The following is a 12,717-nucleotide window of genomic DNA, read 5'->3' on the forward strand; positions in this document are numbered from 1 at the left end:
TGGTCACAAAAAAGGGGTTGCTGTTGGCAGACAATGCACCACCTCATTCCTTCCATGCATCCATGAACGAAGGCAGTGGAATTAGGATATGAAATATTGTTCCATCCCATACTCAACGGACCTAGTACCGAGTGACTTCTTTCTCTTTTCAGAAATGAAGTATCCTTTCAGAGAACGTTATTTTGACGGTCAGGATGACGTCATTTCTGAGGTTGAACTGTGGTTTCAAAGCCAAACTGCACTTTTATAAAATGAGCTTGCAGAAAGTGCAGAACTGCTAGCAAAAATGTGTCACTAGGCACGGTGAATAGATAGAGAAGGACTAATATCATCATGGTTTCAAAGTTCTCCAGAATAGATTTCTTCTAGCTAATTGGACGAACTTTTTGATACCTCCTCGTATGTAAAAGCTGATAATTAAGAAATCCAGTCTTTCTGCAATATAAATTAAAACGAATTAAACTTACCAATGAATACAATCACAGAATAAATAACAGTGGTATTAAGTAGACTTTTTGTTACAAGTGTAGATTAAATTTTATTGTTTAATTAAACTGAATCTCCTTTCCTCGTTTCGTGTGCGATAATATTCAATCACAAAGAAGATAATCAGGTGTCAAGATCAGTATGTTATGACGTATGAAGGAGATAAAGATGTGCAATTTTTCAGACATTACGAGACATGTATACGTTGTGTAGTCATGACAAATTTGAATTGTGAAACTTTGCTTATAATTTTTTGCACATGGCGAAGAATTGGATACAACTCTGGATATGCTTCATTGCATACTACGTCATTGCACTACCGGTAAGACTACGAAATCTGTTTTTTTCTTATTTCGATTGCAAAATTATTAGATGTACTGTAAATAAAGAAGAAACTGCTATCGCATTAGTTATTAAGCAGTTTATGTTAGTTATTCAGGAGAATTTTCCAAAAGAAGGGATACATCCTAGAAATGTCAGATAGTCAAACAACTCTAAATCGGGCCTACTTCCATAAAACAAAAATTTCAGTCACTGAGCTTGGCGAAAATTAAACCAAACTTATTATATAATTTTCAAATTTAACTTCTGCCCCCCTGACTGCCACCTAGACTGCCCCCCAGACTCCTACAAGCTTTAAACATTCTAGATGTAGTATTTTATATCGATCTTACATCGGTTCGCCTAATCCACGTTTCGCCTAACCAATTATCTGACACTTTTATGACAGATAAAAGATAAGATTGATATCCGCCATTTTAGGCGAAGTAAGGATACTCCTTTGGCCTAATCCTCGTTTTGCCTAATATGGTGGACTGTAAAAAAAATCGTGGAGGTAAAACTGGAGGGAAATTTTTCGAAAAAAAATATTCCCTACTATGTGAAGAAAAAACAAGTTAAATCCCTCTTTCATATTCACTTTCATAAACTGTTAAATCCCAAACCTGCAAATAACCTAATGAGAAAAGCAGAATCAAACCCAGTTAATTCCATATTTCAAACAATTTGAGGTTTCGTACTGTATAGGATTAGTTTAGTAATCTGAATATTTATTACAACTCTTCGTAAATAATTCGAAATTTTATTTGGCAGAATTTGAAGTGTGCTTTCATTATTTTTTTTATTTTTGGACTGAAAATTGAAAAAAAGAAAATGAAATCTTTAGTTTTACGTCCCATGGTTATGCCGGTTCGGCTAAAGGAGACGGTGATGATAAGAAATGAATGAAATGGTGGAATGAAGAAAGTGGGAGGAAACGGGAGAACCCCAAGAGAACCCACGAGCACGGTGTTTGTCCACCACAAAGTCCACATGGCGCGAGCTGGGATCGAACCAGGGACCCCAAGCACCGGAGGTGAAACTACTGTCGTGAGCCACCGCGCACCTGGACTGAAAATGGAGACACTATACGTCTTAACCTAACTGTTCGTGAAACTTTTCTGTGCTTATTTGCTTTCTTTTTTGTGCTTTCTTTTCTGTGCTTTCTTTAATAATTACTAGACAAATGCACGCAAAATCGAAAGAAAACGATACTCTAAGCAGCGATGATCATAATTTTGTTATCAGACAACAACGAAATTGTCTAGAAAACGTACAAGATACATGAAAAACTGGAAACGAAATGTAGCCAAAAAGACAAGGTGAATGGACTATCTATGGTTAAAAGTCATTTGTTTTGTATTTCAGGGTAACTCTTGACTTTGAACAGAACATAGTTGGATTAGGTTCTTCTCTAAACGGTCTCTTCAGCTTCAGCAGAACCTCTTTCTTAAAATGTCTCGTGTCAATTATCATTCAAAATTATAACATGTTTCTGGTACAACATGTTAAAAAATGTTACCACTTATTTACCATTTCTGATTCTCTTTCTGCCACTGTTTTGCTCAAACTCAACATTTGCACATTTTGTTTTGCTATATTTCAAATTCATATATTGGGATAATTGCAAATTAATATTCACCCTATGTTAGTCCATAAAAGGTTACAAACTCTTCCAAAATATAGTCATTCAGTTTAGAAATGTGTACGGATAGGTATAATTAACTCCGCTTGTAGTTACGAAGGGTTTGACGATTGAAAGCAGCTCAAAGCTCACGTTTTACAAAGAGGTTTTTGAGGAATAGAAAACCGAGAAAATGGTGATGCACCAGAAGACGACGACGATATGGATTTCCATTTAATAGACGATTATGGAGAGGAGGTTACATAATTCAATTTTATGCACATTTGGATCCATTGTTTTCCATTTAGAACAAAATTAATGTAGCATTTATGTATCCATATTCATTTGTGCCAATCGTGTGCAATGTATAATTGATAATACATTCTCCCCCCCCCCTATGTTTTAGTAGGCATAATACTGATTTCTGACTCTTTCCCCCCTTTCTGATTTTTGACTCGCTTTCTTTTTGATAGGTTTTGTATCTTGAGCCTCGCTCATCCAGATGCAAAAGCTGTTATTTCCATTTACATACGCAAAACCTGTTAAATCCAAACTATTTTCTTCAATAACGCAATTCACAGACTAGTGTGATTATACAGCTTTCGACAGACCAACACACATTATTCTTAATTTTTTAATGTTCTCTAGTTTCTAATGTTATTTTACAATTATGATGTGTTTAAACAGTTTTTCTCGGTTTGTCACAAATTTTAAAATGTGAATTTAACGGGTTTTGCTATTCACCTACTCATATACGAGTATATTCGTATATATCCATGGTCCTAGTAAATACATAAAGGAGTTTTGGTAATCCCACCTAATCGAAAATAGTTAATATAATATTAATCTATATATTTTGCATTTCTTAACTCTTTATATACTAGGGAATTTTCTCTTATATAATTTCCCTCTAGTTGAATTTCCACAATTTTTTCTTATTGTCCGCCATTTTAGGCGTAACGAGGATTAGGCCAAACGAGGATCCTTTTTCGCCTAAAATGGCGGACACATATATTATAATTTATCTGTCATAAAAGTGTCAGATAATTGGTTAGGCGAAACGAGGATTAAGCCAAACGTGGCGACACGTTTTATATCAGTATCATAACCAATCTCATTGTCAAATTGTACTCTACTTTCCATGCATTTACTATGTGGCAGATTAATCCTCAAGCTTTCTTCTTTGAGCGTCTGGGTATGCACGCATACTTCTGTTTTCTAATTTAGCGCCTTTTGATGTAAATTTTAGTTATACTTCTTTCCTATGATTTTTAATTATTGTGCCTAGCGAACAATAGTAAATTTGGTTGATCTGTTTTCTTCTCATTGGATCAACTTCGGTTGGAAACAAAAGAAAGGTAATACCAGTTACGTAACTTGTTTGTATTTATCCAGGTTTGAAGTTTTCAGTTTCATATTTTGTTTTATTTAAAAGTTCTATATTTCTTTTTTCTGAAACAGTAGTCTCGGATTTCAATATTCAGAAGATGTGCTTATAATAGCTTAGTTTGCAACTACCAGACATTAATTTTTTGAATGGGATAAAAAGAGTTGTGTTTTCCCTTCCTCGAAATGATAATAATAAATTTATAGAATTTTAATAATAATAAATGTATGATTCCCAATAAAACGTATTGTCAGAGTGCTGATCTTTCGTTAGTAATTGGTTTATACTAGTGCTCCGTTACGTATTTTGTTTCAAAGTACTGACGTGACGTCTACCATATTGACTAGGAACTGCTGAAACATTCGTAGCCCAACCCAGAAGGAATGCACGTGGTGAAGTTTTACTTCTTCTTCACTTCCCCCGAGAGTCAATATACTACCTTGTACAGCGCTCCAGTTTTTACAAAAAAGTTAAAAAATCTGAAGATTTCCTCGCACCACTGTTCATAGCACTACCCCTATCAGTTCTAAAATGGCGTCCTTTTAAGTGTTATTTAAGTTTGGGAAATAAGTACACGTAATAGTTAGACGGAGCTAAATCTGCGGAATAAGAATGATGATATAAACATTGAAATCGTAGATTATGCAATGTCAGTTGTGTTCGCAGGGGCTTGATGGACAGGTGTATTCTCCTGAAAAAGAAAAAAAAAAAAAAAAAAAAAAACAGAATTCCTTTCTTTTCATTTTCCGCGGCTTGAACTTCGAATTTTTCTTTCAGTTTTGTAAGTAATGTAGAGATTCTGGATTAAATATCTGACCATAGCGGAGGTAGTCTGAGTACGACTCCATACTTATCCCAGAAGAATGTTGCAAACAGTTTCTCAACCTACTTCAGTGTCTTGAACTTCTTGGGGCGAGGGAGAAATGAGTGCTACTACTCCATTGACTGTTGTTTCGTTTCAGGATCATAGTGTAGAACCATATTTCGTCCATGTTTACTATTCGTGAGCGAAATTGATCAGCACTACGGTCAAATTGGAAGAAGACTTCTCTTAATGCCGTCACTCTTTTATTCTCCTGACAGATTTTTTCGGAATCCATTATGCCGAGAAGTTGCGCATACCCAAGCCATTCTGAATTATGCTACCGACGAGTTCCAAAGAAATGCCCAGAATCTCTGACACAAGTTTTGCTGAGGAGGTAAAAACTGAGAAAGCGAGGTGTAGCCAGACCTCAGACTTTAATAAGTATATCGTGAGTTTACTATACCCTTTAAAAACTATATAAATAATAGTTTAAGTTTTTTTTTTTTTTAACTCAAACTGGGGTGACCTCCGACCCCGGGCTATATCCACCACTGGGTGAAATGCTGCAATTTTCAAGAGTAATTCACAAATTGCATCCATGATTTCGGGAAGATTCATTGTTTTTAATCATCCTGGATGTAAAGCATAATTTGTTGAGAAATCGCCACGTTTATACTAAGCCACTTACTTCTTCACCACTGTATATAACGGAGGGGAGTCCCGTGGTGTTTCACTGATTTCCTAATTAATTTACTTCGGTGAGTTTCCTTGGTGGAACAAAAATGTTATAACAGTTATTATCTGGATGTTCGTGAAATTATTTGTTTGGGCACACATAATCACTTCAGAGGCCTGAGAAACAATAAGAATTTCATTATTAATATGAAAATTTGTATTTCTACATACAGAGATATGTTTTTCTAAACTACGATTTTCTTTTTCTACCTAGTACCTACACTCCTTCTGGATTGGACTACGACATTTCAGCAGCTCCTCGTAAATTCTCTCTCTGTCTTAATATATGTATATATCTATCTATCTATCTATCTATCTATCTATCTATCTATCTATCTATCTATCTATCTATCTATATATATATATATATATATATATATATATATATAGAGAGAGAGAGAGAGAGAGAGAGAGAGACGTAGCATATAGTACTAGACGAATGTGTTACTTGTAGCATACGCGAAAGTAATTCAATTTATGTTTATGCTTGAAAAGTTTCATTGAAAAATATTTCATGTGTAGACGTTACTTATTTGTTAGTTACAAATTTTACTTGGAATAAGTTTAATTTCTAACCGTATAGGTCTAGTATGAAAACAGCTGCGAAATACACAATGTAATGTAAAATAAGTCAAACGTAATAAATATGTCATTTTTGGTATGGCAAATAGTCGCCCACCGAAAATGTATTTGCCCCTCCTTTGCCCCCTTAAGAACTTAAAGCTGGCGTCGTCACTGATACAGATCTTCGAAATGTGTGTCAAAACATAACTACTTACTTATTTACACACTATAGTAATTAAAATACTTATTTACAGTATACGCAATAGCACTGTAGTTAATAAATTTATGTATATGCATAAATAAGTGCTGTTTTACATGAAATATGTACATGAGTGTATCAAGGCGTGTTGTATTAGCGATTGTGCTTATGTGTCAATTTTTTACCACCCCAATTCACTGGAAAAAATCCTGCAGTGTTCCTGATACTGTAGGTCAGTTCTTGAAAAAGAAATTAAAACCTGTTATATGATACGTTAATTTGCATATTATAGTTAGAAATTTGTAAAGTCATTCGGTTTATTGCATTATTATTTGAGCGTGTCATTTGCATAATAATAATTCTTTACTTACACTAGTGTCCATCTTAAGCACAATGCAAGAAATTGCATGTAAGGGCCAGGTAGAATGTCGCGAGCACGAGAAATGTGGTGGATCGCGCGTATTGCATGTGAAGCTCATTGAACTAACCCGTGGAAAGCGTTAGCCTGGGAACATATGCAAAAAAATCGAACACTATTGCTTGGAGCCAAAAATGCCAGCATTCTGGTAGGTTCAGTTTAGTGAACGGAATGTACTGCCGAGTTTAATATGCAAACAGACAGCAACGAATATGACACACAGACAGTTCATTTCGGACACTTAAAATGAGGCGGCACACAGACAGCAATAGTAAGAGCTATCAATGTATCGCAGTGTCATGTTCGGGTCGTAAAAGCAGGTAATCGACACAGAAGCAGGTAATCGTCAGCCGTAGGCTCGGTGGAGATCATCCACATGTGATAGTTCTACAACAGGACCGATATCTGATCTTAACTGCGTTCCGCAAGCGAACTATGTCTGCAAGACAACTGTCAGCAGAGCTAGCAACCGTCAAAGAGGTGGTAATGTGGCGCCAAACTGTGTACCGGAGACTGGGTGCCAGTGTTCTGCATGTCAACGACCAGCAATATGTGTTTTATCGTGGTTTCCACTGACTCCAGCGCAAAAAGGGCCAGTTTACAATGGTGTAGAGAACATTGCAGTTGGACCTGCAATGAATGAAGCCATGTCCTGTTCACGAATGAATCCCAATACAGTACTCAGAGTGATTCCCATCACATACTGATCTGACGCAAACAAAAGCCGGTTTTTATCCCGTGAATATTGTGGAAAGGGATCAGTATGGCGGTAGTGGTGTGCTAGTGTGAGTAAGCATTATGGTGATGGTTGAGCAGACCTGAGCATGTTCGCTGTAAAATCCACCACAGGTATAGGGGACGAGATTCTGCATGTCTACGTACAACTTTTCAGGGACACAGAGGGCTCACTGTTTCTGTTCATGGGTGAAAATGTCCTTTCTCATCATACCAACGTAGTATGCGGTTACCTAGCGACGGAGGTCATGCAACACATCAAGTGGCCAGCTTGATCTTCCGACTAAAACACGATTGAAAATGCTTGGGACACAATAAACAGACGTGCTTGAGCCCGAGAGACGCCCTGCATAACACACACAGAGCTCTGCACTTCTTTTCGTGAGGAGTGAAATCAACTGCCCCCGGAGCTCCTCAACATCCAAGTCTTTAGTATGAAGCGTCAGTGTCAGACTTATGTGCTCGAATTATCTGGATAGGAATTAACTGGAGAAAGGATAAACAGAGATGGCCATACCTCACATTAAGCTGTTTTAGTGCCAGCAGAGAGTATCACATTGTTTTTGTTGTATGTGACTTCAGGTCTTTATTTTATTTATTTATTTATTTGCGTTTGCGTCGTGTGATCTCTGCTATCATTCTTCTTGCAAATACTGCTTGTCCTATGTGGGATATGTGTGTGTTAGTATCTTAGTATAGTGGTTCCATTTGGGGAAATTTATTTCCGTTCTTCATGCCCTATACTCTCGAACAGTCATTATGCTTTAAGTTTTGGACACTAGTGTAATTATTTTTACACCGAAAAATTTCGTTAAGTGTATAACGACAGTGGCGGATCTACAAGGTAAAAACTTTGGGAAAGGCACCCAGAACCCAAACTATGATAAGTATGTCATGAGTTTATTATAAATTTTCAAAACTATATAAAAAGAAGCTTACATTATTTTTGTCACTCGAAAAAAACTGAGGGGGAGGGGGCTAGATTCACCTGTGTATAACAACCTATCAAAATCGTGACGTCACTTCTGTTATTACCTAGTAGTATATACATATATTGAAAAAATACCACCAAATGATGCATGTTATTACCATGGTGGCTGCTGTTGAAGGGCCAATCGCAAGAAAAGTAAATTAGGAGCACAAATTATCTCTAACCAAAAGCCTGATTATAAGGAATGAAAATTAAACTTTTGTCAAGCTTGAGAACGAGGAAGTGATAAGTGGTCGCCATATTTGAACAATGGAAAAAATTCAAGTATACTTTAAGCAGGATCTCTTAACCTGTATCATAGCATGACTCCTCTTTTACTACATACATCCTCTTGCCAGCAATCCCTAAAAGTAATTTCGTTTGTAATGAGCTTTAGGATTATTGTTGCTTATCGCTTATAGTTGTATAAGTGTGCAGCCATCATTTTGGATTGTAGTTTAAACGTCAATTCAGCTGCCATGCATTATAGAAATAAAGTTATATGGTTGGTATTACGCAACAAAGTAGTGATTTATACATTTATATGATATACAGGGTGTTTCAAAACAACACCGACAACGTTTGGGAGGAAATTCCTGACACCAAGATAAGACAAAAAGTATAGGCCAACTTGAGTGCACAAATGTTTCCTTTCGGAGTTATAGGCTGCGAAAACATGAAAAAAAGAACTTTGAAGGTTCATAGCTCCAGAGCAATGTTACCTACCGTAGTCAGATCAAGACTTCATTTAGGAACTAGCATACGCTGTATCCAAATATCCATGTTTCACAATCCTGAAGCACTTCTGCAACATTTTTTTTTATTGAGGTAGTTGGTGAGTACTTCAAATGATATGCTCGCAGCCCAACTCTCTCTATATAAAAATTGTTGCGTGAATACCTTAAGATTCTGAAACATGGAATTTTGGATAGAGCACATATTAATTCCTAAGTGAAGTCTTCATCCGACTACGGTAGGTACCATAATATTGAAGCTATGGACCTTTAAAACTCATTTTTTTATGTTTTCGGCAACCTATATCTCCGAAACGAAGCATTTATGCATCCAAATTGATCTATACTTTTTGTCTTATCTTGGTGTCAGGAATCACCTCCAAAGCGTTGTCGGTATTGTTTTGAAACACCCTGTATACGTTGTTTTGTGTAGATAAAGGAATTACGAATGACAAATTCGATTCGTCATAGTCAGTAAGAGTCCCAAATTCGTTCTGCGGTGAAAGTGAGTTTTATTTCACGTTCTACTCTCGGTTCAAAGTGGCACAAGACTTCTGTAAAATGTATTCCTATGGAAATTTGAGATGGGATGTAAAGGCATCCAGTGCGTGATGCTGATTCATGTTGCCCCGAGACGAGAAGTACCTCATTAACTTCAGGACGAGATGAGAAATTTCACAAGTCTTGTGAGTAACACTAGTTCACCGGAATCTTAGATCTCAAACACTGTTACATGAAACATACCATAAAAATTATAAATTGATATAGTGATTTACGAGAGCGTTTATTTAAACATTTTTGAAAAACAATGCGGGTATTTAGTGCAGATTAAAAATAGATTAGGAATTAGATTTCTGGGCTGTTTGCATCTAAGGCAATTGTGCCTGTCACGTATATGAGGGATGAGGTCCCTCGGCGAGCACACTATCCGATGAAAGGAAAGGAAGAAAGTATTGGGGAAGAAAGGAAACGGCTTGGGACCATTCTGTTAGGTACCATCCCAGCATTTGCCTGGTGTGAATGAGAGAAACACAGGAAAAAACCTCACTTAAGATGGCTGGCCTGAAAAAGTTGTGACACTTTTTCAATCGAGTGGTCGCACCAGGAATTGAATCCGGAACCGTTCGCACCAAAGGCGAAAGCGTTAGCGACTACGTTAAAAATAGATATATGAATACGAAATCATTTCATACAACCTGCGAAAATACTACTTTTTCTAGATGAATTTCACCACATCTAATTTATTTATATTTTTACTCTAGAACAACACAGGATGCTTCAGCTGCTAATACAGAAATAATTTTTCTCTACTATTTCAAATTTTGATAAATTTAAATCCGTTTTGTTTTATGCCTCACAAGAGTGGTACTCAAGTATATCAGTCTCAAAACTAATAAATACTGTAATTTATATGCATGAATATTATAACAATAACAAGGACGACTCTAAAATACTCCTGTATACCGCTCTGTAGCATATAAAGAAAATCTACTTTGCAGCTTCCTATCGTTAACAGATGAAATATCAGAAGTTTTATTGATTTACCATCATATAATAAATGATTTATGCCATACGTTTTGAATATTGCGTTGTGATTGCAGAGACTAAGCGATTGGCAATAAAACGGATTTACTATAAAGAGGAAGTCAAAGAGGATTAACCCTGATAAGAAATCATAAATTTTTCAATAGTCTATATGATGTCTGAAACAAATTCACTAACAGATTGTGGTAGAGAAAATATCAGGTTGTAATAACAATATCGAAGTAAAGAAAACGCTGTAACTTATATTTTTCTGGGGGGGGGGGGTCAAGCATTAATACTTTGGGCCCCCTAGAAAAAAGTTATTTTTATAATTCTTAGGCCCTTCTTCCATCTTTCACTTATTCTTTATGTGCCCTCCCGCACGACAAGGTCTGCGAGGCCGATAGTTACGCTTCCGTTCCATACGTGACAAATTAATTAAGGGTACAATATTGACAAATCTCAAAGCCATACGAATAAATATTATTTCTAGGGCCCCTAATACTAGACATTTTTTAGGGCTCATGAGTCATTTTTGTTTTATTTACCTTTTGTTTCCTGTTTGGTTTATGTAATCTAGTGGACCTGATTGATGCTTCATTTATAATTTCATGTTCGTATCGTATGTGGAGTGAAAATAAAATGTCTTAAAATGGGCCCCCCTCGAATGTCTGGGAGCTTCCCCTGCGGGAAAATTGCCCCCTGCCCCCCACAAGTTACGGCTCTGAGTAAAGACGTATTTTATCTTTTATTAGCCAATTCAATAGAGAAAAGGATATCATTTTTAAAATTAGTTTGTATATCAAATTATTCAAGATGTATGTAAATACTGTATATTATTAGAGATAAAATGCAGAATTTAGTCACACCTGTCTGACTCGTCGACCAGGACGTGACATGTATCTGTTCGAAATATGCTTCAAACTACAGATCTACTCTTAAATATGAGTCAGTTCTCTTCCCTAGTTTATTAGCTAGCATGTATGCCTTTTATTCATATGGTTAGCGAATCGATTTCCGGTAAGAGATCATCAAACCACTATAGTGGTTCCGATCCATCTTTAAACTGCAGGTCCATTACTACACGTCCTCACTGCTGATAAAGGAAAAATAAATCAGAATCAAATATGTGTCGGAAAGGAAGACTAAATACTAATAACAAGTGAGTTTCGTTTCAAAGTGAGAAACTACAGCAGATTTCCAAACTATGGGAAATCAAACTTGATGTATGATCTGTAACTACTGGTTGCAATAGATTAATAGGGTTAAAAATTAACCTATTCCTTGGGTACTGAATCCGTATCAAAAAGCCATTACTCGCTATTTCTTACTGGTTTTGTTCAATAGCGATAAAGATTGAAACCGGAAATCTTTAATTTGAACCAATACCGGATTAAATAGATGGTTAAGGGAACCATGGAAATAAAAGCTACTCTTGGAAAACAGAATCAATTACAAAAAGCTGCATCTCGATGTCTCTTACCGTTTTTTTTCTCTAGCCGAAATCAGTATTGAAACCAGAAGCAATAGTAAATTTCAACCACTTCCGATTTTGGTAGAGTGTTTCAGATCAGGTGGTAGAGTGTTTGGTAGAGTGGTACAGTGGTTGTGACAATATGCTGTTGAGACACTGAATTGATTGCAAAAAGTCACTTCCCGCTATCTATTATAAGGTTGTCCCAAAAGTTCGTAAGCACTTGCTAACAATTGACATTTTATTCGCCAAGTATTTACATACCAAACATTATTCCTCAAAATAAAGATCATCATGTTCTAAGACTTTCTGCCACCGAACTGCAAGCATTCGGATCTGGTCAAAGTACCATTCAGCCGGCTTCGAATTAAAGAATTCTTGACACGTTTCCGCGACTTCATCTAACGATTCGAATCGGCGGCCCTTCAGAAAGTGTTGCATTGAGCGGAAAAGGCCGTAATCTGATGGAGCACAGTCCGGACTGTATGCAGGATGTGGCAAAACTTCAACGCCGTCCAGCTCTGCAAACTTGTCTTTTGTCTTCCTGGCGGTGTGTGGCTTTGCATTGTCCTGCTGCATCAACGCGCGCTTTCGGTTGATCAGAGTCGGGTACTTTTGCTTCAACTTGTCGTAGACACGCTCCAGTTGCTGACAGTAAAGTTCGGCACTGACGGCAGGACCATTCGGAACCAACTCAAAATGCACGACTTCTTCAAAGTTCCACCACACGCATAACATGACTTT

At 36.7% G+C, this 12,717-nt stretch overlaps 1 protein-coding gene across 1 annotated transcript in view; it reads left to right on the forward strand.

Annotated features, from left to right (window-relative positions):
* The first annotated feature begins 683 nt into the window (after positions 1-683).
* LOC145678828 (corticotropin-releasing factor receptor 2-like) overlaps positions 684-12,717 on the forward strand; it is a 64,754-nt gene continuing 52,720 nt past the window's right edge. Inside the window, exon 1 of the mRNA XM_081749378.1 lies at positions 684-808. Within this exon, the coding sequence (XP_081605504.1) occupies positions 746-808 (63 nt within the window). The 5' untranslated portion in view covers positions 684-745. The remainder of the gene's footprint in view (positions 809-12,717) is intronic.

Source organism: Thermobia domestica, chromosome 1, assembly GCF_964235325.1.
Source record: "Thermobia domestica chromosome 1, izTheDome1.hap1.1, whole genome shotgun sequence".
Classification (NCBI taxonomy): Eukaryota; Metazoa; Arthropoda; class Insecta; order Zygentoma; family Lepismatidae; genus Thermobia; species Thermobia domestica.